Raw genomic sequence first — 23,930 nt, forward strand, 5'->3', positions numbered from 1 at the left:
ATGGAATGGGGTGCTCCACAGAACTCACAGACTTTGAATGTGGTCAGGTGATTGGGTGTCACTTGTGTCATACGTCTGTATGTGAGATTTCTGTTCTCCTAAAAATCCCTAGGTTCACTGTTTCCAATGTGATAGTGAAGTGAAAATGTGAAGGAGCACAGACAGCAAAAAAAGCATACAGGCCGACCTCATCTGTTGACTTACAGAGATTGCCAACAATTAAGAGGGTTGTAACGTGTAATAGGCAGACATCTATTTGAACCACCACACAGGAATTCCAAACTGCATCAGGATCCACTGCAAGTACTATGGCAGTTAGATGGGAGGTGAGGAAACTTGGATTTCATGGTTGAGCAGCTGCTCATAAGCCACACATGACACCGGTAAATGCCAAATGACACCTTGCTTGGTGTAAGGAGCATAAACATTGGACGACTGAACAGTGGAAAAACGTTGTGTGGAGTAACAAATCATGGTAAGCAATGTGGAATCTGATGGCAGGGTGTGGGTATGGCGAATGACCGGTGAACGTCATTTGCCAGCGCGTGTAGTGCCAACAGTAAAATTCAGAGACGGTAGTGTTATAGTGTGGTCATGTCTTTCATGGAGGGGGCTTACACCCCTTGTTGTTTTTCAACACGACTGAAGACCTGTTCATAATGCAAGGCCTATGGCGGAATGGTTACATGACAATAACATTACTGTAATGGAATGGCCTGCACAGAGTCCTGACCTGAATCCTATAGAACACCTTTGGGATGTTTTGGAATGCTGACTTCATGCCGAGCAACATTGATACCTCTCCTCAGTGCGGCACTTTGTGAAGAATGAGCTGCTATTCCCCAAGAAACCTTCTAGTACCTGATTGAACATATGCCTGCCAGAGTGGAAGCTGTCATCAAGGCTAAGGGTGAATCAACACCATATTGAATTCCAGTACTGCCAATGGAGTGCACCATGAACTTATAAGTCATATTCAGCCAGGGGTCCGGATACTTTTCATCACATAGTGTAATTAGTACATGTAGTCTAAATGATGGTTTTGATCAGGAAGAAGTTTAGAATGATGCAGATAAAGATGTGAATGATTCTCTTGGGAAAGCTGATGGCTTATCAGAGGAAGAGGACATGCTTTCATCAAGTTGAAAGAAATAAATAAACATGTGAATGAAGTTTCCAAATTTACCTTGAGTACAAAATCAAATTATGTTCATAATCTGGTTATCAAAAGTACTCAGAAAAATGTTATTGAATTATACAGTAATACTTTTCTGTGCAAAGTGTGGATAAATGTTGGAGATAGACTATTTACTGATTGAATGTGGAGAAAATTGGTAGTTTTATGCAAAAGAGTTTTTCCGAATTGGTGGAAGGAAAAGTTGATGAAATTTTTAACTTGCATAAGAGAGAAGTAGGAAAAAATAAAAAAGTGACTTATTTTTTGATAACTTATGTAATTACAATAGTAATATAAGTGATAGTACAGTGCAATACAGTATATTTATCGTTTTCCATGGATCCCTTGGAGAGGAGTCTCTAGGAAGTGGAAAGTGTGTAAACGAAAAGGAAAAGGTGGCACAAGATGTGATGGTTGAGTCAGTTTTAGTAACTGACAATAAAGTAAACAATTTGCAAAAGGTAGTATCCAATATAAATGCATAGATAGTAATTTTTAGTGTGCTGGTTATGCTCACTATTTTTGTGATTACGGGATGCAAAATGATCAACGCAATCATGTCAACTGGGGTAGAATGTACAGAAATTCTGTTTTGTTTCATGCTGATCTGAAAAACGTTGTGAAAGATGAAGTTTGGCTTTCAACCAATAACATTAAATTATATGGAAAATTAATGACAATAACCAAGTACAAAGGTACTTGGAAAGCTTTGCAACACTATGCAACAGTAAGTTGCAGGAGCCTGATTGTTGCTGTGTTCTGAGAGTACTTCATACTTACATTTTAGGATATGTAACAAGTATGTGAGCACAGTCGTTCACTAGCAGTATTAGTTTGAGGTGCCTGCAATGGCATCGTGGTCATGAAGTGAGATTCAGGCAGTTTTGTGGTACAACTTTGCTCCTAATTTAAACTTAGACCACAGCTTTGAAGAAATGACTTGCACTCTTTGATGAGTGTCCACATCATAAAACTATACTCAGGTGGTACAGAAAACTACAAAGAGGAAATACCACTCTAGAGGATACTGAGAGGACGGGAAGGTACCAATGAGAAGGAAAACATCGATGCTATGAGGAAAATGCTAAACAAAGACAGGTGAGTGACCTACAAGCAGACAGAGGATGCCTTAGGGCTAAATGCAGCAGCAATTTGTTCAATTCTGCATGATCACTTCTGAGTAAAGAAACTTTGTTGTCTATGGGTGCTGCATAGACTGACAGAAGAATAGATGACACAATGTGTGGCTTGGTGCCAGGAGATGTTAAAGAAGTCTTTGAAGGGAGAATCTCAGTATGTGAATAGCATCATGACAGGGAACAAGACTTGGCTGTACTATTATGACATGCCGACTAAGACTCAGAACAAAGTTTGAGTCTTTGAAGACGATGACATGCCTGTAGGAAAATCCCTATCAGTAAAGAAGAAAATGATAGCTGTTTTTTTCTTTTCTTTTTAATGGAATGAAATTGGGGACCATCACAGCTAAGTGGAACACTGAGCAGTGTCTGCCCAAAGTCATCGAATCTTTCAAAAACCTGCAACCAATGTCAAGAATGGACACTTGGTTCAAGCTCACTGTGCCAAAGCATGCACAAAATATTTGTGAGGTATAGGATTGAAGCTTCTTGAGCAAACTCTTTACAGTCCAAACTTTCTCCTTGTGACTTTTCACTTTTCCACATGTGAAAATGAAGCTGAAAGGAGTGCAGTTTTCAAGTGATGAGGGCCTCCTGAAAGCTTGGGACAATGAGTGTGCCTTACTCCCTACAGAATCTTGGGAGAGCTGGTTTAGTGATTGGTTTCAGAGCATGGAGAGGTTAATTTAATGGACAAGAAACTACTTTGAAAAAACTAAATAGATAAAGCTGTACTTCAAAACTTCCCTAGTACCCTTTAGGATGTTCAGTGCTCTGTATTGAATTCATTATGTAGTGGTAATGCTTCCCCAAGCTGGGTGATTTTATTCTTCCTTTCATAGGCCACTCAATCCTCTTCTACTATCCTGACTGTAGATTATAAGTGAACAGTAATTACCTTCTACACTGCTTAGCTTAAATGTATATAAATGTTCATTATTTTAGGATTGGATTTTGGTATACCAATAAGAGGTAGAATAGAATGAAATAATGTGAAGCATATACAGTACAGGAAAATTTTGCTAAATTTTATGAAGTTTTTTTTTCAGTGCATCATAATAGCAAGGAGAATTTTGTGTCAATAGTAATATATTTTGTTCAGCAAAAAGGTAACATGAATGGAAAATAAAAGGTGAGTCAGGATATGTGAGAAACATGAAAAAATCTGAAAATCATATATAAAATCAAAAGTTAATCAGTTTATGTGTTGAGTCAGTAGGAATTTGTGCAGCGGCAGAAGTAAAGAAAGAACATTTTGAGTATTTGGTTTAGTACGATAAAAAGTACATACAAAAAGTTTTGTACTCAGTGCAATCAGTTATGGAAAAGTTTGCCCATATGCATTAAACTGTGTCAATAGTATAGCCCTTCTGGCTTTGGTAAAAGAATACAGTTAAGAAATAGCTACCCTCAGTAATGTATATGGAATTAAAATGCAAGACCTGTATATGTGTAACTCTTAAGCTCCACTTTAATGTAATATGATGGAATCCAGTGAAGTGATGATTTCAGCAACTGATATTTTGTGTGGTATGTAATGTCAGTAAATTTTGTATACAACACTAGGATTTGTTATTGCGGATTGTAGCTCTGTGGGTTCATTTTTTGTATGTGATGAGCAAAGCAGGCGCTTATTTCTTAGATAATGGAGTAATGAGGTAACAATCATGCAAGGACATAAGATATAATGATCCATCTATAATAAATGCAGTAGAAATGAAGTAACAAGCAGATATGTATTACATAAGGAATGAATGGGTAGGGAGCCTGACTTTGCAGTAGAGTAATTGTTGATAACACATCTAACAGGGTGTTTACAAGAAATAAGGGTGAAAGCAAATCAGTACTGCTGATACTGAGCAGTAAATGAGAGAAATAACAGGCATAAGTAAGTATAACATGTGAATTGTGTACAGATGCATATGGTTTTTGTGCAATTGAATGTCTTTTATGAATGAGGCAACATATTTTGTATATAATCTATGGCACTGCATACAAAAAAACTGAATACAAGAGTAATATTTTCATTTAGCACTAATCATGTTTTGCTGCATATTCAATTTTCTTGCCATTAGCAATTGATATTTGTGTTTCCAATAAGGATAATGATTAGTAAAGGACAAAAGTTCCATTAATTGAGTAGCTCACTGCAATGAGTACACATTAATTCATACATGCTGACTGGATTTGACATTAATGAAATAGAAATTGGGGTACATGAAATATTTTGTAAATTGGACTTTTGAGTGCAGTGAAGTGAGTAAGTGATTTGAGTTAAGGTAAAGGAGGAGATGAAACAGATTCCATTCTCTATACATTGTGAAAGATGACCTGTAATGTCAACATGAAAAATTAATACTTAAATATATATGTAATGTTACATGATGGATATGTCTTTAAAAATGAAACATTTTCTTATAGATTCAGTTATCATAATTATTTGTGTACCAGAGTAGGATGTTTTGTTTTCCTTTCCACATACAATAATGGAGAATAACCACCTCCAAGGGCATTGGTCAAATTAGAGGACATGGGACAATCATTTGGACCTGAAAGAGGCGTGGACCAATCTTCAGTTAAGTACAACAACGAAAAGTGTTTTGGTGACCAATAAGTAGTGAAGTGACTATTGTGAATAATGAAGAATATGTAGAATTCCCAATTTGTTTTCTTTTGCTATTAATTTCTGACTTTCAGAGCCACTAAAACAAAAATCATTTGAATTTAAAGAGAACTTTTGATAATTAAATATGGTTTCGCTTGTATGGTGTATGACACAGTATTTGAATGGGCTTTGGAGCAGTTTGTGTGTCTTTGTATTGTACGTAATGGTCAGTTTTGATAACCAAACTGATTTTGAATTTGAATGAGTGAAATTTTTTTGTAAAAGTTTTGTAGCTAACTGTCTATATATTGGATTATATAGTCAGATATTTAATAGTACATGTCTACAAAGCACAATGCGGGTGGCAATGAAAAAAAGAAAGAATATTCCTTCCAGTTTTTATGTTCCCTCCCATCTGGCAAATACTGACCCAGGGTTTATCCAACTTAATTTTATTCTCTGTTACATTTCTTTGGTCATCAGGAGTATAATGAACTAGTTAGTTTGCCAAAAAAACTATGTTTATTACAAAATATCAGTAATTTCAGATTTTGCTATCATTGCTTATATGTAATAAATAGTTTGTTACTAACTTCATGATTACATAAATGAAAAAGCTACACAAATAACTGAAATATCTCTACAGCTAATCATGAAAGTATATTAGCAACACATGTACTCACTTAGTTTCAGAGTAACTAAATTATGTAGTTAAAATATTGTTACTGAAATAGAATCACATATTTTGGCAAGCTAACCAGTGTAATTCAATCGGAACTGCTACTGTACCTGAAAGTTAATTTTCAAATGAATATCCATTCACTATTCGGTTACTCAGAAATGTTAATCTATAATGGTAATTTATGAAAATTCAGAAAACAATAATACACAAATTCAGTTTCAGTTATTTAAAAAGTATAACGGATGCTTGTTCGAAGCCATTTTAGACAGTCTGCAGTCTATGAAACATACAACATCTACGTTCACCAATACTGTGAAACACATCACAGATGAATCAGTTCAAGATACAAATCAGAAAATGTATCTTGTTTCATCAAACTTCAGAACATTGTTCAATGATTTATTGACTGCTTAAATGATTAATCGGGAAGTGAATGTGTAATTATTATTGCAGAGGTTGTAAAGCTTCAATTATGTTCACTGTGACAATAGGATCAGACTGTGAACTGTGTTATTTCCAAATGATAATAACTGTGCAAATTGTTTTCACACCTGCTTGAATGATGGATCTGAAAGACAGTGTTTTAAGAGCATAATTCCATGGGAGAGCATCTACTTAAATTCCTCTGCATGTATCAAGCACTTGACAGTTAAGTTTTTTCCATATCGGTCTCCTGTGGGGCAAATGAATCTGTCCTCATTCAGGCTGCCCTTCATTGTGTACATTCAATACCATCTTTTAATCTCATTTTGTCTGGGTGCCACACATGTAAGAAATAACCTAGGATGAGCCAACCATGAGTTTTGTTAAGTATAGTGATTCCACTAGACATCACTATGAAAACTGATTAGCTGACACTATATCACTGTTGACTACCACAGTGCCACTATCCAGATGAAACTTATCAGCAAGAGTGTCCTCTGATGGGGCCACAACTACCAGAATCCTGCGTACAAGCTGTCTTGAGCCAGTCTGAACTACTTAATTTTATCTTAGTGTTGACGCAGGAAAGTGTGTATCTGTCAGTCTATGGTTTGGTTGTCAGTAAGTATGTGGTTCACGTCTGGCTACTCTTCATATCATGTAAGTAACTGTACAAACTGTACTTCATTTGGATTCCTACTTAAAGGTTCTGGGGAGTGTCAGTAACATATATCAATTAGTCAAATAAGCCAGAAGAAGTTCCCATTAATTTCGTAGCACACCTTTACAAAAGCAAGCATGCTCCTTTGCAAACTCATTGAATTTTTCCATTACCCTATCAACGAACCATATCTGTCTCCTCCTTTGTCTACGACTGATCCTAAGTGACCATATCATCCCAAGAATGTTACACTCAGGTCCTTGTATTAGTTTATGCCAATTTTGACTCATTCATCATAGGATGGCATGTGTGTGTGTTTTGTGAAGTGCACAATTTTACATTTCTTAGCATTTAAACCATGTTACCAATCATAGCAAAATTCCGATACGTATTAAAATCTGACTGGATAAGTGGAGATGTTTTTCGATAGTCTTTCATTATAAACAGCTACATCATCCACAAAACTCTTGAGGTTACTATTAATATTGACAAGGCCATTAATACCCTGCATTAATAAGCGCTCCAACACATTTGGAGGCATTGCTGAAGTTACTTCTAAATGCTATGGTTATGGTTATTTTATAACTAGATCCCTTTTTCTTCTTCAATTTTAACTTACAGTAAGAGTCCTCAACATATTTCTATTCTTATTCATTAAAATGAAAGCAAATTCTTAAAGTCTCAGATATGCTCGGTAATTTTGCACTGGCTTTTTAAAGTATGTACACAAGAATGAAAATATAAAGCATGCAGTGTGTGTCAGTATGTTTATAATATTTGTTTTTTATCTATTATTGTGCAATGCATCACTCATGCTGAAATGTACTATGTTTACACAGTTATGGTTATTTTGTAACTACACTCCTTTTCCTATCTCTTTTTTAATTTACAGTAAGAATCCTCAGTTTATTTCTATTCTCATTCATTAAAATGATAAAAGTTCACAAATGGTTGGTAGTTTTGCACTAACTTTTTAAAATATGTAAAAAAAAGAACAAGTGTGCTCTCAGTATATTTATAACAATTTTTTCCCGTCCACTACATGCATGTGTTTTACATTAGTTTTATTCATTTTTGACAAACTGCACTTTGCTTTGCCAGGAATGTGTCAGTTCATAATAGTTCATTTTTATCCCTACTGCCCACAATACAAGTAGTCATAATATTGCACTTCTGTAAACGCATTACTGTTACTGCTTTTTTGTTCCCACCTCAACCTGAAACCAAAAGTCAGTAAATAAAAAGTTGTGGTCCAGATGGTATTTGTTTACTTATTATAACTTCTACATCTTTTGAGATGACTCTCCATCCAAAATAACTTGCTATGTGCTATATCACTAAATCCTCAGTCCAGTCACAAACTTCCAAGTGATTGTAGTGCATTTAATAAGTGTTGGCAAGATAATGAGCCACATGATCTTTGAGCTCTGGAATTTCTGCATCTACCTGATAGTTTTCGGGGTGTAATGTGAGAAAAGGATGAAATGGGTTTTGAATGTTTTTGGAATCCACAGTAATTGGCAAGGAAGAGGTCATCATGTTCAAGGTAAATCATAGGTTGAGCTCAGAATATGGTCTAAAATACTATAACAGATTGATGACAGTGGATGGTATTTTAAGCTTGTAGATGGGTGTGATGAATTCATTTTTCCATCTACCAGCCAAAGGCTTTTGTTTGCACTATATTATGGTTAAAATTGGGGTTAACTCCACTGCAAATTCCATATGTAATATGACAGGGATTCCTGATGCCTTGTTCAATTTTAGCAGTTTTCATTGTTTTTCTCTACCACTGACACTAATAGGTAATCATTAAGCTATGCAGTGGTGTGAAAATTGAAGCTTTGACAGTCCTCCTGTATCTTCATTTGCAGAGGAACATATGAACATGGAGTTCAGCATTTCTCCTTTGGTATCTGGACAGTAGCTTTGGTGCCACTCACACTTTAATATATGATCACAATTTCTTTAGGTTTTGTGAGAAGTCTTTCTACAAGATTCTGGCACAGTCATTGAAGGATTTACACATTGCATTTTTGACAACTAATCACATTTCATAAAGACTCTCTTTATCTATTGGCCTACACTTTCTTTTACATCTATTGTGCAGTAATCTCTGCTTCCTAAGCAGCTTCTTTGTGGAGACTGTCTACTATGGAAAACCCCTGTCTTCATGAACTTCCTGTTCTAATATGCACATGAGTGTTTGGTCAATTATTCTTCTAAAATCGAGTCACACTTTGTCTGTGTGCTCCTGGCCCAAACTAAATATCTTAAGTTCTTCCTTGCAATATGACACTACTGCCAGTGTATGTAGTTTACTACACACATAACTCTTCCTACTTATTCTGGTTTTTGCCCACCCTTGATTCTGAATCTTGCCCAAACAATTTCACATGGAGCTTCAAGTACTCTTTTGGTGGATTCTAGTTTCTTGACTGCTACAGTGAATACATGGCCGCTATTTCTCATTAGCCAGTCTTTTAAAAATACAGTTCGATTTACCCCAAATATCTGACTGCTGTAGATTTTGAGGTTTGGCCAGCTTTCTGTGCCTAGTGATACATGAGCTCCATTACTGTTCAAGAATGCTCTGGTCTTCTTTGTCTCTTTGTTTCAAATATTGACTACTAGGGTTTTAATAGTCTCATCTGACGGGACATTTGTTTGGATCTTATACTAAATCTTTGGTTTCGTACATCCTATCATCATATGGACTGAATGGATAGTTCACAGACCAGTCAATTTTTTCTTTCTGTGTGTCAGGTGAGATGTGTGATACTGCCAATATTGAAAAATTCTACATGGCAAAATATCTTTCATGTAAGAGTTATAAATGGTAAAAAATGATAAGATTTTGAATTATAAATGAGTAACAATGACTTACCACTTGATGCGGTGAAGGAATAGATGCACCATGTTGGACTGGAAGAGCCGATGCACTAACATTGTTACTAAGCATGTGGTTCACAGGTTTTTTCATTGACAAATTCTCTGCAGTTTCTAATGGTGGTGATGCTGTTGTACCTTTAGTCAAATCTTGAGCACCAAAGTCTCCAGATCGTCTTCGAGGCCGAGCCTGATAGAAATGAAATGTAAACTATTTATCAAAATTATTTAGAACAAGTAAAGCTAGTGCTGCAAAAAAAGTCAAAAAACCATGACATGTTTGATTATCAAATGAAAATATAGACTGAATATTATTTCAAACTTTCAATAAAATATGGAATGGGCGGGCTATAAAATGTAGATAGTGACTCTGTCCTGCTTTCGTTATAGGCACCAATGTCAGCCTTGAAAATACTAATTCACAAACAAAAGTCCAACCACATGTACCAGCCAGCTGCAAAAAAGCTGTACCCGTAGTACAGAATATCACCCCAGATTGTGAAAACTTAACCACATTCTCCATAAAAGCTCCTACTACCTATCAAAATGCCTTGGAATGGGAAGATCCTTCCTAAGATCCTTCTCACCTCTTTCAAAGTTACATTCTGTTCTCTATTCAGTCCTTGAAATATCCTCCTCTATCCTTAAGCCAGTCAACTCACAATCTGTCACATGAGTCACTCAGGTGCAAGGCATGACCCATGCACAAATGCCAGTCCTATCAAAAACATATCCTGCCCCATTATAGGAGTGGCCAATTGTGAGGAGCCATATCATGTAACAAAGTCACTGCAACTTCTGCACATATTCACTGCAAATTCTGCACTTCTTTTTATGTATGTATGATCACCAACCCATTGTCCTCTCGAAGTAATGGCCTCTGCCAAATTATGGTCAAGAACAAAGTAGGGTTAAATCTGACTTTGGCACAGAAGGGGGGTAAATTATGCTGCCACAAAAGTCTTTGGTCACCTACCAAACAGCATCAAAAGCCTGACAGATAGTCAACCAACATTTAAAAATAAATTAAAAGAATTTCTAGATGACAACTCCTTCTACTCATTGGCTGAATTTTTAGATATAAATTAATGGAGGGAAAAAAACTAACTTAAGCATTAGTGTCATGCAATATTTTGTGTAATGTAATATCTTCTACAGACATCTTTCATTAACCTGACACGTTCCACATCATTACGAAGTGTCGTATTCATGATCTATGGAACAAGTATTAATCTAATCTAATCTAAGACAGTCCAATGTCAGGGCACGGTTCTGAGCTCAACATGTTCAACTTCAATGACTGCTACACAAAATCTATTAATCTACATTCACGCTGTTTCCTCCACAATCTCCCTCTACTTCTCTTCTATCTTGCTCACTATCCCCCTACAAAAACATGTCTCCTATTGCATTGTGTACTACAGATGACATCCATCGCCTGCAGGAGGTGAGCTCACTGGTGCAACACACCTATCTAATTTCTTTGCTACCCTTCTCTCCTTCAGGCTTTTTTCTCCCTTTCTAACTTCTTCCTTCCTCCTATGTTGTGGTTCAGTGTCATATTAATTGGAAAGAGATCTTCTTTATTTTTAGTTGTAACTCTCAAATTCAAATTTGTTTCCTATTTCTGTAACATTTCTCCTGCAAAATTGTTTTAATTCTCTAACTAATTGGGTCTTATTATTATAAAATTAAGCCAAAATATAGCATTACTAATAATTCAGTCTTGAGATTCACCATTTCTTCCTCAGCAGCAACAATGAATGTCTTTCTGTTACTGAGTAATATGAAATGGGAACTTTGTAAGAAGAGAATTTTGGCTGTTAAGAGGATTCACATACATAAAATATAGCATCATTACATGTTTCACTCAGGGTCTAAAAAAACCTGCTGGCACTTAAGAATGTTTCATCTAGTCTAGCTGACAGTCTGTTGCTATGACACCTTCAGTGCCCTGAATAGTGTTATTTGGTTACGTATTATCCAAATTAGTATCAAATGTACATCCTGATTCCAACCATGGTACTTTTCTGTGCTGTGTAAATATTAATTTACTACTCGCAGAACAGATGTCTGACATATCAACATTCATTAACTCCAATATTTCAGACAATGAAGATAGACCACACCTGCAGAGCTTTTATATGGCATCAATGGAATAACTAATGTGTACTTAAGAGTAAGTGATTATAAATCAAAAGTGTTCAGCACTAAATGATACCATTTTATTGCCAACGTGCTACATACACATCAAGAATTTCATATCTTACAAGTTTCTTCATATCTTTTTGGTCACAGTACAGACCACTATAAATTTGTAACTAAAGATATCTCAGGCAGAGGACAAGCAAACTGCATTTTGTTTGCCTGTGGCAAATTAACAAATATGTTCCAACTAATCTAGACCTTAGACTCTGCTGCTGATCGGTCTGTCACTACAGTAAAGATTTTTTTTCTCAGACAAAATAATTAACAAAAACAGACATGTACTGGTACAGAACTACCACAAATATCAGTACCAAAAACATCAGCATGTAGCAAATGCAAAGTGAAGAAATGGCCATCCCCACAGCCGAGTGATTCATATTTGCAGCCTATAGACATCTCCTCATTTGTCACTGGCTACCTGTATAAAATTCCAGTTGGTTGTCTGTAACTGAAACTGATGATGTATGGTTCACACCTCCTCTATACTATGCATTAATGGAGTAAGTAGACATTCCTCACTCAACTACATTTACTTTTTACACCTTTGCCATACATTATTTTAATACTAAAATGATTAGGCAATTTCCTGTTTTATTCTTCCATGGAAGCAGATTATCGTCTTCAAAAGTTGAGAAAAACATATGAAACGGATTATCAATATTCCTTATATAAAATAGAGCCCAACTGTAGCATGTCACAAACCATTTAATGTATGTTGCATCAACCAACTGTTTAACTGTGTCAATCATGAACTACTTTATTAATATTAATTTTTCTGTCTTTCTCTCAAGGTAAAAATTTTAAAAACTGGATTATTTCTTTCTTCTTTTTCTTCCCCTTCTTATCTTTGTACATCAGCCTTTCTTCTCTCCTATCTTTTATTGAATTATTAATCCAAATTTTCATTGTAAGTTAGCAGGAAAAATAACTCACCTGTTTCCTTCTTGGCTGAGGTGAAGGTGGATTTTCAGTAAATGATATATGTGGCATGTGAGATAACTGAGGGAGTTTCAGTGGTGACTCAAAGTGCTGAGGTGGACCCTGCAGTCCTGGTGACAGAGAAAATGAGTCTTTCTCTGTTGAATGACCTGTGGAACTTGAGAAATTACGTGGTGGTGCTGACGCAAATAGTCCCAGCTTCTCCAGTGGAGTAAGTGTAGCCGATGGAGGTGGTGGAGGTGGTGGTGGTGGTGAGGTATGTGGCTGATCCTTTTCCGAAACAGCATGCTCTGTGTGAGCCAGACCACGCACCTAGAAAACATATTTAACAAAATATGTATGCACAATATAATTCAACAAGTTCAGTCATAAGCTTCTTCATTTAATTTCTTTTTCCAGCAATATATCTAATGAGTATACAATATTAAATGAAGCTGCAAATGGTATAAATTATGTACTCAGGTTCTAATAATGCTTCAGCTTACAGTCCAAATCTAACACATCTTCAGACAATGTTATCATTAGCTCACTGTTAAGAAGTTCTGAAGCCCCTCTTTGGTCCTAGGATTTTGTTCTGTCTCTCATCACTTTTTTTACCTCTGCAGTGTTTTGGGCATAAGAAAACTGTCAACTAGCCACATGGTTTAGAGCCCATGTGGAACTGCATGTCCACCTGTAACTGGCTATGTGTCAGTTCATAGGTGTACCATACGTATACCACATCCAACAGTACCATTCCTAGTAAAGTACTGCAGTATTCAAAGCAATCTTTGGGTTGAGGATAGCTTCAGCTAATCCACATCAGTGAAACCACAGTCTTTTTGTTAACAGCTAACTCTGTCCCAGTAACCATGCAGATTTACATAATATTACTGTGCATATAAATGTCGTTGCTATACAAATATGATACTAAGATGGCAGTGATCCCAATAAGGGTTAAATGTTTTATAAATAAATGTTACACATGTCAGACATGTAACTAACACTAATCAACTACATTTTTAACACCACAGTCCAATTGCCAATTTGTCGACACCAAGTACCATAATGTAGTTCACACAAGAATGCCATGTTAAGTGGACACATCACCCGCCATGTTCAATTTTTTATTTTATTTATTTATTTTTGTGGCACCACAACTGAGAAGGCCTGAGGATAAATCATGAAGACTACAATGACTTCAATATACTTGCCACGTTAAATTCAAATAAAATCCCTAGTTTCTGGTGACTGCCTCTATTGTCATCATCAGGGGCTAACTCTGACTGTTGTGAATCTCATGAGCCTCCCATTTACTTTCATGCCCTGATGATGTCACCTGATTGGATGGATCACATTACCATCTGATTAGCCAGATTACTTCACCATCTGATTGGAAGGAATACATCACAGAGCTTGCACATACTGAGCTGGCACCCAATGTGTCCATAGATTATATTTGTACTTTCTGTTCAGCGTCACTTGCAACACCACCACTTACATCAGGAGGTAAATTATGAGAAATCTTCCTCTGTGCTCTTTCTGTATCAAGTTCACACTTCCATGCACTGCTAAGTGCATTGCTTATGATGATAAATCAGCCAAAATTTTCACTGTGTTTCAAGCAATAATGTAGTTGCACAAGTTTCTTCCATGTTATGGTTGTGATCTTCAGACCAATGACTTGTTTGAGATTAAGCCTTGGTCCCCTTCTAAAATTTTGATCCTCCCCCCCTCCCCCTAATTGTACTATTAAGATCTTTTCTTCCCAAATTCAATTAGCACTTCTTCGCTGGTTATCTGAATTGCCCATCTAATCTTCAGCATGCTTTTGTAACACCACATTTCAAAACCATTTGTTTTTCTCTTACCTGTACTGTTGATCATCCATGTTTCACTTCCATATCAGGCTACACTTCAGACAATACATTCAGAAAAGACTTCCTAAAACTTAAATTTGTATTCTACATTATGAAACTTCTCTTTTGCAGAAAAGCTTTCTTTGCTACTGCCAGTGTGCATTTTATACCTTCTTTACTTCTGCAGTCTCTACCACTCAAGAAAAGCTCATCTACCACTTGTAGTGTCTCATTTGCCAGTCTAACTCCCTCAGTACCGATTGATTTAGTCCCACTACACTCCCTTATTTTATTGTTGTTGGCATTCATATTATAACCAGTTTTCTATGCACTATTCATTCCAAACAACTGTACATCCAAATCCTTTCCTGTATCTAACAGAATTACTATTCCATTAACAAATTTGTGTTTATTTCTTTTCATGAAAATTCAATGATTTTCTGAATTTCTCCTAGGTTTCCTTTCTGATCCAAATCCTTTCCTGTATCTAACAGAATTACTATTCCATTAGCAAATTTGTGTTTATTTCTTTTCATGAAAATTCAATGATTTTCTGAATTTCTCCTAGGTTTCCTTTCTGCTTGCCATAGGTACAGATTGAACAACATGTATGATACATTACAAGCATATCTCACTTTCTTCTCAATTAATGCCTCCTTTTCATTTACTTTGACTCTTATAGGTGCAGTCTGGTTTCTGTACAAACAATAGATACCTTTACAATTTCAAGGAGTATATCCCAGTTAACATTGTCAAAAGTTTTTTCCAAATCTACAAACATTATAGAAGTAAGTTTTTCTTACTTCAACTACAAAACTGGCCATTAAAATTGCTACACCATGAAGACGACATGCTACAGACGTGAAATTTAACCGACAGGAAGAGGATGCTGTGATATGCAAATGATTAGCTTTTCAGAGCATTCACACAAGGTTGGCGCCGGTGGTGACACCTACAACATACTGACATGAGGAAAGTTTCCAACCCATTTCTCATACACAAATAGCAGTTCACCGGCGTAGCCTGGTGAAACATTATTGTGATGCCTTGTGTAAGGAAGAGAAATGCGCACCATCACATTTCCGACTTTGATAAAGGTCACATTGTAGCCTATTGTGATTGCGGTTTATCGTATCACAACATTGCTGCTCGCGTTGGTCCGAGATCCAATGACTGTTAGCAGAACATGGAATCGGTGGGTTCAGGATGGTAATACGGAATGCCGCTCTGGATCCCAATGTCCTTGTATCACTAGCAGCTGAGATGACAGGCATCTTATCCACATGGCTGTAACGGATCGTGTAGCCAAGTCTCGATCCCTGAGTCAACAGATGGGGACATTTACAAGACAACAACCACCTGCACGAACAGTTCAACGATGTTTGCAGCAGCATGGACTATCAGCTGGGAGACCATTGCTGCGGTTACCCTTGACGCTGCATCACAGACAGAAGCGCTTGTGATAGTGTACTCAACGATGAACCTGGGTGCACGAATGGCAAAACGTCATTTTTTCGGAAGAATCTAGGTTCTGTTTACAGCATCATGGTGGTCGCATCCATATTTGGCGACATCGCGGTGAACGTACACTGGAAGTGTGTATTCGTCATCGCCATACTGGCGTATCACCCGGCGTGATGGTATGGGGTGCCATTGGTTACACGTCTCGGTCACCTCTTGTTCGCATTGACGGCACTTTGAACAGTGGATGTTACATTTCAGATGTGTTACAACCCGTGGCTCTCCATTTCATTCCATCCCTGCGAAACCCTACATTTGAGCAGGATAATGCACGACCGCATGTTGCAGGTCCTGTACGGGCGTTTCTGGATACAGAAAATGTTCGACTGCTGCTCTGACCAGCACATTCTCCAGATCTCTCACCTATTGAAAACGTCTGGTCAATGATGGCCGAGCCAGTGGCTCGTCGCAATTTGCCAGTCACTACTCTTGATGGACTGTGGTATTGTGTTGAAACTGCATGGGCAGCTGTACCTGTACATGTCATCCAAGTTCTGTTTAACTTAATGCCCAGGCATATCAAGGCTGTTATTACGCCCAGAGGTGGTTGTTCTGAGTACTGATTTCTGAGGATCTATGCACCCAAATTGCATTAAAATATAATCACATGTCAGTTCTAGTATAATATATGTGTCCAATGAATACCCGTTTATCATCTGCATTTCTTCTTGGTGTAGCAATTTTTACGGCCAGTTGTGTATTTTCTAAGAAAAGTCACAGGGTCAGTACAGCTTGCAGTGTAATTCTATTTCATTAGAATATTAACTGTTTTACACCACATCAGTTTCTACCAGTCTTTCCATATTTCTGTATGTAATCCCTCAGAGTATTATGGAGACATGACTTTTCAAAGTGATGGCTCTGTAATACTCACACCTGTTAGCACCTGCCTAGTCAAGTATTATGATTATTGCATTCTTCTTGATTACCGTCTGTCTGAGGTATGTCTGTCTTGTATAGCCTACAGATGAGGTAGAACAGTTTTATCACACTGGGATCTTCCTAGGATTGTAATAACTCTTAGGAAATTTTGTCTAATCCAGGTGCCTTATTTTGACTAATGTCTTTCAATGCTCAGTCAAATTCTTAAGTATTGCATTTTGCATCTCATCTTCATACTCTTTCTCTCCCTCACCATAATATTGTCTTCAAGTTTCTTTACTTTGAATAGCTCCTGCATACTATATTTATCTGAGAATAAGATGACCCCTTTTCTTAAGAGGCATGTTGAGGAAATTTTATTTTTAACATACTATGGCTAATCAGAATTACAAACTATTTTATCTATATAAAGTATCAGCCTAAAAAAGTTAAAATTCTAGATATTCCAAACATACAGCATTCATTGATAGTCTACATTTTGATAATATAAGAAGAAATAAAATAAACAAAAAGAAAGGGTTTACATTAATTTTTACGTTCATATCCTTCTATGAGTACTATCTAAGCTTATTGTATGTGGTATCACTTCATCATACTTGTCACCATCATCATCATCACCTGTGTAATTATCTGTGATGATAGTTTCATATATCCATTGAGAGATGCAAAGAGATACAACGCATTTATATATAGAGGCAGCAATGAAATTTGTAATCGTGTCTGACACAAATATTTGGCTGTTTCTTTTCAATATGTTGCAATTTCCTATGTTGTGGTTATTGTGAGACATGAGAAAACAGCTTTCAAAACACATCATTTTGTTTTCATCATACTTCATTGCGAAGACTGACAACATTGCTGCATGGAGCGTAGAAGTATGCTAATGGGCCCTATCTACATTTGTACCATCTCGTGCCAAAACATATACTATCATTGAGTTAACGTGAAAGTGCATTTAAATATCTTGGAAGCAGAGTAACTAGAGTTGAGATGTCACCAGGAGGTGAAAACTCGAATTGCCATAGTAAAGGAGGCATTCAACAGAAAGAGGAGAATCTTATGTGGCAAATTAGATAAAGGTCTAAAGAAAAGGTTTGGCAAATGTTTTGTCTGTAGTGTGCCATTATATGGGGCAGAAACATGGACATTGAGATGAGAGGATGAAAAAAGGTTAGAAGCATTTTAGATGTGTATGTGGAGGAGAATGGAGGGAATAAGCTGGATGGAAAGAATGAGTAATGAAAGAGTATTGGAACGGGTTGGTGAGAGAAGATGTCTGCTGAACATTGTAAGAGAAAGGAAAAAGAACTGGTTGGGACATTCATTGAGAAGGGAGTGCTTGCTAGCAGATGCTTTGGATGGATTAGTTTGTGGGAGAAGACTGAGAGGTAGAAGAGATACAATATAACATAAAGGGGAGAGGAAATTATGCAGACCTGAAGAGGGTGGCAGAAGACCAGACAGCCTGGAGAACTACCATGTGAAAACCTGCCTTTTGCCAGAACACTGATGATGATGATGATGATGATTCAGAAGTAAGGTATGCAGAAGAATTTTGGTTAAGTTTTGAAACCAGGTGAAGATACTGGAAAAACTGAAACTGGGAGGAAAAGTTGTGAGTCATACCTGGACAACACAACTGGGTAGACTTGCCTACAAAGGCCAGATATTGTATCTTAATCCTACTACATACAAAATGATTGATTGTGAAATAGAAGAGAAAACTGAACAGCTAAATGTAGAAGGCATATTGTCAATTATGCCAATTTCATACAAAACACTAAAAATAACTATCTGCAGAATATGAAACCGAATATGTAATCAGTTTAATGTCTTACCTGCAATGACTCAGCAGCTTTTATAAGCGATGTTAATTGTTCTTGGATGACACTTATTTCACCCTTATACATGAAGTCTACAATTGCTTGGACTTCCCATCCCCGCAAGTCCTTCAGCACAATGACAGGATGCTTACAAGGATTCTCTGAGAATATCCTTTGGAAGTACGGACTGAAAAAGAAGAATTAACAAAAAGTAGGTCAAAGGATTATCGTGTGCCTGTATCTGAAAAACAAACACTAATAGTCACGATATTAGAATTGCTTAGAATATGGTGCTCAAATTCATTCACATTTTACTAATTCTAATGTCAAATGGATCAGTCAGCTAGGACTACAGCTTGATAAAGACCACAGGGAAACTACTGCATTACCCCCAAAGCATACAATTCATGTTACATATCTTTTTAGATTTGCATGCAGATTTTTACAAAAAGCCGCTGAATACAACGTAATTTTAATGCTTTGTGAAGCATACAACAATTACATCAAATTAAACATATTGGCACGAAATTTGTGTAACACAGATACTTAAACACTGATGCAGGCTCCTATCTTGTCTGCAGTTTATCATCTTTGTATTATTCTTTTTGAATTATTTTATGTTTCACCTAACTTTTTCCTCGCTGATTTCATTTCTAGAACTGTAAAATGTTTCTGTCCTATCTCAAAGCTCCCCCTGACTACCAAATCCAATCCCTAGTCCTCCTTAATTGCCTTTATTTAAAGTTGAAGGATTGTCACTTGAATGTCAAGTCTATTTTCAATTCTCAATAAATTATACTTCTCCTTGCTTCTTTTTACTATTATTTGATGCACTGAATAAACATCAAACAAAGTTTCTACATGGTCATTTAAGATGAGAAAAGCAAGTCAACCTACTGAACACAAGTTTGAGTCAATACTCTTATGTCCCAAGAATGCTTAGGGACTGCTGAAACACTGAAACAGTAATACGTTCTTACTATGCAGATGTGTGTAGCCTGTTATAGAATGATGTGATGTTACGGGGAAATGCAAGTTTTGCAAAAACAGATGTCTAAAATTTTAAAATGAGCAATAAAAATAGTGACAGGAGCTACTAATAGAAAATTATGCTGAAACATTATTAAGGACTTCCTGGATTGTACATATATAAAGTGGGAAAGAAGAGATCGGGTTTAATATCCTGTCAACATCAAGGTTATCAGAGACAGAGCACAAGCTCATATTGTGTCAAGGATGGGAAAGGAAGTCAGCTGTGCCCTTTCAGCTGTGCCTGGATTGATTTAGAGAAATCTCAGAAAACCTAAGTGTGGATGGTCAGATGTGGTTTGAACCATTATCCTCCTGAATGCGAGACCATGCTAACCTCTGCGCCACCTCACTCAGTACACATTTAAAGTGTGTCACCATAAAACACACATGAAAATTTCAGTATTAAACAGCCGAGTTAAAAATTATGAAGAGAGACATAAAGAAAAGCATACTAAATAAACCTAAAATAAACCATATTGCATTGCCAGCAGGTTAGATATAATTAGGACAAGCTGTTAACTGTGGCTGCATTCATATTTCAGTGTTTTTATTATGATGAGGGAGAGTGACTAAGTAAACATTGACCAAATGCGCCATGAAGGCCCAATGATAACTACTGGCCACTGTGTCATCCTCAGCTCTTAGGAATCACAGGATGCGGATACAGAGGGGCATGTGGTCTGCACACTGCTCTCCCATCCATTGTTGTCAGTTTTCATGACCAGTGTCACAACTTCTTAACCTCCCATCTCCTCAATTGGCCTCACAAGGATCGTGTGCACCCTGCTTGCCAACAGCACTCGACAGCCCTGGACGGTGACCCATTCAAGTGCTAGCTAAGCTCGGCAGCACATAACTTTGGTGATCTTATGTGCCAGTTTTATGTTGTGGTTGACTAGTAATCAATACATCCTAGGTCCTGATTCAAACATCACCAGTACTTAGATTTTGAATAAAAAATCGTAAGTAATGGTGGCTGTATGCTTTTGGTGTAAGTCACCCTCATTCTGCAAAGGGAAATTGTCCCTCAAAGGTGTGAGGCTCCACAATGATCAATGGCATGAGGATGCAGCAGGTAATGGAAACTAATGCATTAAAGACACACAATGTGTACACAAAGGACATGTGGCCTGTAACTCAAAATGTGTCATGCGTCGGGGTACAGAATGTCAGAAATTTAAATATGTTATGGGAGCTAGAAAATCTGAAAAGGGAAAAGCTAAGGCTCAGTCTAGATATAATGGGAGATAGTGAAGTGAAATGGAAAGAAGACTAGAATTTTTGATTGTACAAGAACCGGGCAATACCAACATTAGAAGAAAATGGTGTAACAGGAGTAGGATCTGTCATGAACAGGAATGAAGGACAGAGAGTGGGTTACTGATGGTGTTATTCTCGTCAGAAGCAGGATTCAAATCCATAGTAACAGGATATGAATAACAAGATTCACTTATATATTGCTGTCCTCAGTGAAAGTGAAGAGAATTACTGGATGTGTTGAATGGAACAAACATTCTGATGACCACAGAACATGGGCTGGCAGTAAATCAAGGAAACATGAAAGCAATGGTAAGCAACAGAAATGAGAATAGCGAGAAATTTAACATTGGAATTGGTGATCATGAAGTAGATGAAGTTAAAGAATTTTGCTACCTAGGCAGTAAAATATCCCATGACGGGTGGAGCAGGGAGAACAGTAAAAGTAGACTAGTACTGGCAAAAAGTACATTCATCACCAAGAGAAGTCTACTAGTAACAAACATAGGCCTCAATTTGAGGAAGAAATTTCAGAGAATGTGTGTTAGGAGTACAGTGTAGTATGGTAGTGAAATATGGACTGTGGGACAACTAAGATGAAGAGAATGAAAGCATTTGAGATGTGGTGCAACAGAAGAATATTGAAAATTAGGTGGACTAGTTAGATACGGAATGAGGTGGTTCCCCACAGAATCGGTGAGGAAAGGAATACATGGAAAACATTGACCCGAAGAAGAGACAGGGTGACAGGAGATCTGTGAAGTCATCAAGGAATAACTTCCAGGCACTAGAGGAAGCTGTAAAGGGTAAAAACTGCAGAGGAAGACAGATATTTTGAATACATCCAACAAGTAAATGGAGATGTATGGTAGATTACAAGTGCTACTCTAAGATGAAAAGGTTGGTGCAGAAGAGGAATTCATTGTGGGCTGCAGACAATGGATTAGAAAAAACTGTACTTACACAGTGATCTGCAGATGTATAACTTATGAAGACAGAAAAAATAATGTGAAATAGCAGATGGTTGCTTTTATTATTCAAAACAGGATGAGAAAGGAGTGAAAATAGTAACTGTAACAGAAAGGATAACTACAACAGAACACTGGGTTGAGAGAGAAACTACAGCAATTTTGGGGTGGAAGACAACCAAAGATAATTTTGTTTGTTATCAGTGCATAATTCTAGCTAATTAGTTTCTAAAACTAAAAATTGAGTGCAATAATATTCATGTAAGGAAATCATTTTTTTTATTACCCATTAGAGGCTATCATATTACAGGTAACAGCTAAAATTTGAAAATTACTGTTTTGTGGAATATGGGATGGAATATAAGCAGCACATTTGGTTAAAAGGCAGAAAAATGCTTTTTGTAGATTTGAAGCTCTGACCTACTAATATGTCCAAATGAGACAAAAATGCATATATTAGACAGAAATGTCACAAAATAAGGCAGGAATAACTGTTTATCATCCAACTGTCTCCTACTAGTGTCATTTTAACAATCATTAGAAATTTTACCTTCCTTAAAAAAAAAGTACTTATGAAAAATGCTTACCTACAAGCCGACAGAACTACTTTATGTGCTCGAACACTTGTCTCTTCACACACGAGGGTGACATCCACAAGGGTTTCATTTTGCAGCAGTGTGTCAAATGCGTTGAGGATGTGGTTCTGATGGTTATTCCATCTCAAACTGTAGTGTGGAGATGCCATGGCAGATTTAATTATAGGACACCTCTCTGCAACAAAATTACCCATGTACATTAATATATATACCATACAATGCTTCAGTATTTTTGTGATTCTGTCAATAAACACCTTCAGTTTTTAATAGTTCTCTAGCAAATTGCTACAGCAGTCATTTCTTATGATTTTACAAAGAGTTGAACAATATAACCCCTCAAATGTTTAAAATTTAAAGGACTTTTCTCAACTTTCTCTCTCCGTGTCCCTGTCTCTCTGACACACACACACACACACACACACACACACACACACACACACACACACACACACACACATCTTAACATAACTTACACTTATATGCCTGTATATTTACCTAATAATGTTGTTTTTACTTAATAGTTAAGAGTGAATTTAACATGAACTGTTCAGCTTACAACCACAACACTAAGTAAAAATTATATCCAAATAATCTATATATTATCCATTTCTTGGGATCTAGTTGAACTTTTATATTCTGTTGAAAAAACCTGTAACACACTGCAAGAAGGAAACTGGAAATTCTCTGATACCAGTATTTAAAAATAAATAAGAGTGATTGGTTAAGCTTATAATTTAAGCAAAAATTTCGGATTCATGTGTTGCAAATCACTGCTAACAGCAATAAGCATGTAAAAAAAATGTTTTTAGTTTTCAAAATACATGAGTTTTCTCAGGTCAAAAAAATTACATAAATGTTTAGAACAAAATTGTAAATAAAAGCAGTAGTTCAGTAGTGTCAAGAGTAAGAACATAGGCATTTTTCAAATTAGCTTCTTGTCACCTAACTACCTAAAAGTATTCCTGTAATTATCTGTGTAAGTAGATATGCACTCACCAAAATTTTTTACTGTACATTATGAAAGTTTCCTACTGTAGTTGCTTTTATCTGTCATTCTGCACCTCCATTTGTTCCACAAACCTGTGAAGGGTCTCCTTCAGGATGGCATTTACAAAATGCAACGAATGAATGAAGGGTGTGTGTGTGTGGGGGGGGGGGGGGGGGGGGATGTGAGGGAGGAGAGGTGAGAGAGAGAGAGAGAGAGAGAGAGAATGAATTGTCTGTACTCCTCACAATGTGACAGTGATCACTAATATTCATATTTATTATATAAGAAATGCTATATAACAT

General features: G+C 36.7%; 1 protein-coding gene across 2 annotated transcripts in view; it reads right to left on the bottom strand.

Moving 5' to 3' along the window:
• LOC126336869 (protein jim lovell-like) overlaps window positions 1-23,930 on the bottom strand; it is a 51,105-nt gene that overhangs the window by 23,857 nt on the left and 3,318 nt on the right. For both annotated transcript variants that reach the window (XM_050000975.1, XM_050000974.1), the window contains 4 exons: window positions 22,632-22,815; window positions 18,803-18,974; window positions 12,718-13,035; window positions 9,575-9,766 (listed from right to left, as the gene is read on the bottom strand). In XM_050000975.1, the coding sequence (XP_049856932.1) occupies window positions 9,575-9,766; window positions 12,718-13,035; window positions 18,803-18,974; window positions 22,632-22,815 (866 nt within the window). The remainder of the gene's footprint in view (window positions 1-9,574; window positions 9,767-12,717; window positions 13,036-18,802; window positions 18,975-22,631; window positions 22,816-23,930) is intronic.

Source organism: Schistocerca gregaria, chromosome 2 (genome assembly GCF_023897955.1).
Source record: "Schistocerca gregaria isolate iqSchGreg1 chromosome 2, iqSchGreg1.2, whole genome shotgun sequence".
NCBI classification, from domain to species: domain Eukaryota; kingdom Metazoa; phylum Arthropoda; class Insecta; order Orthoptera; family Acrididae; genus Schistocerca; species Schistocerca gregaria.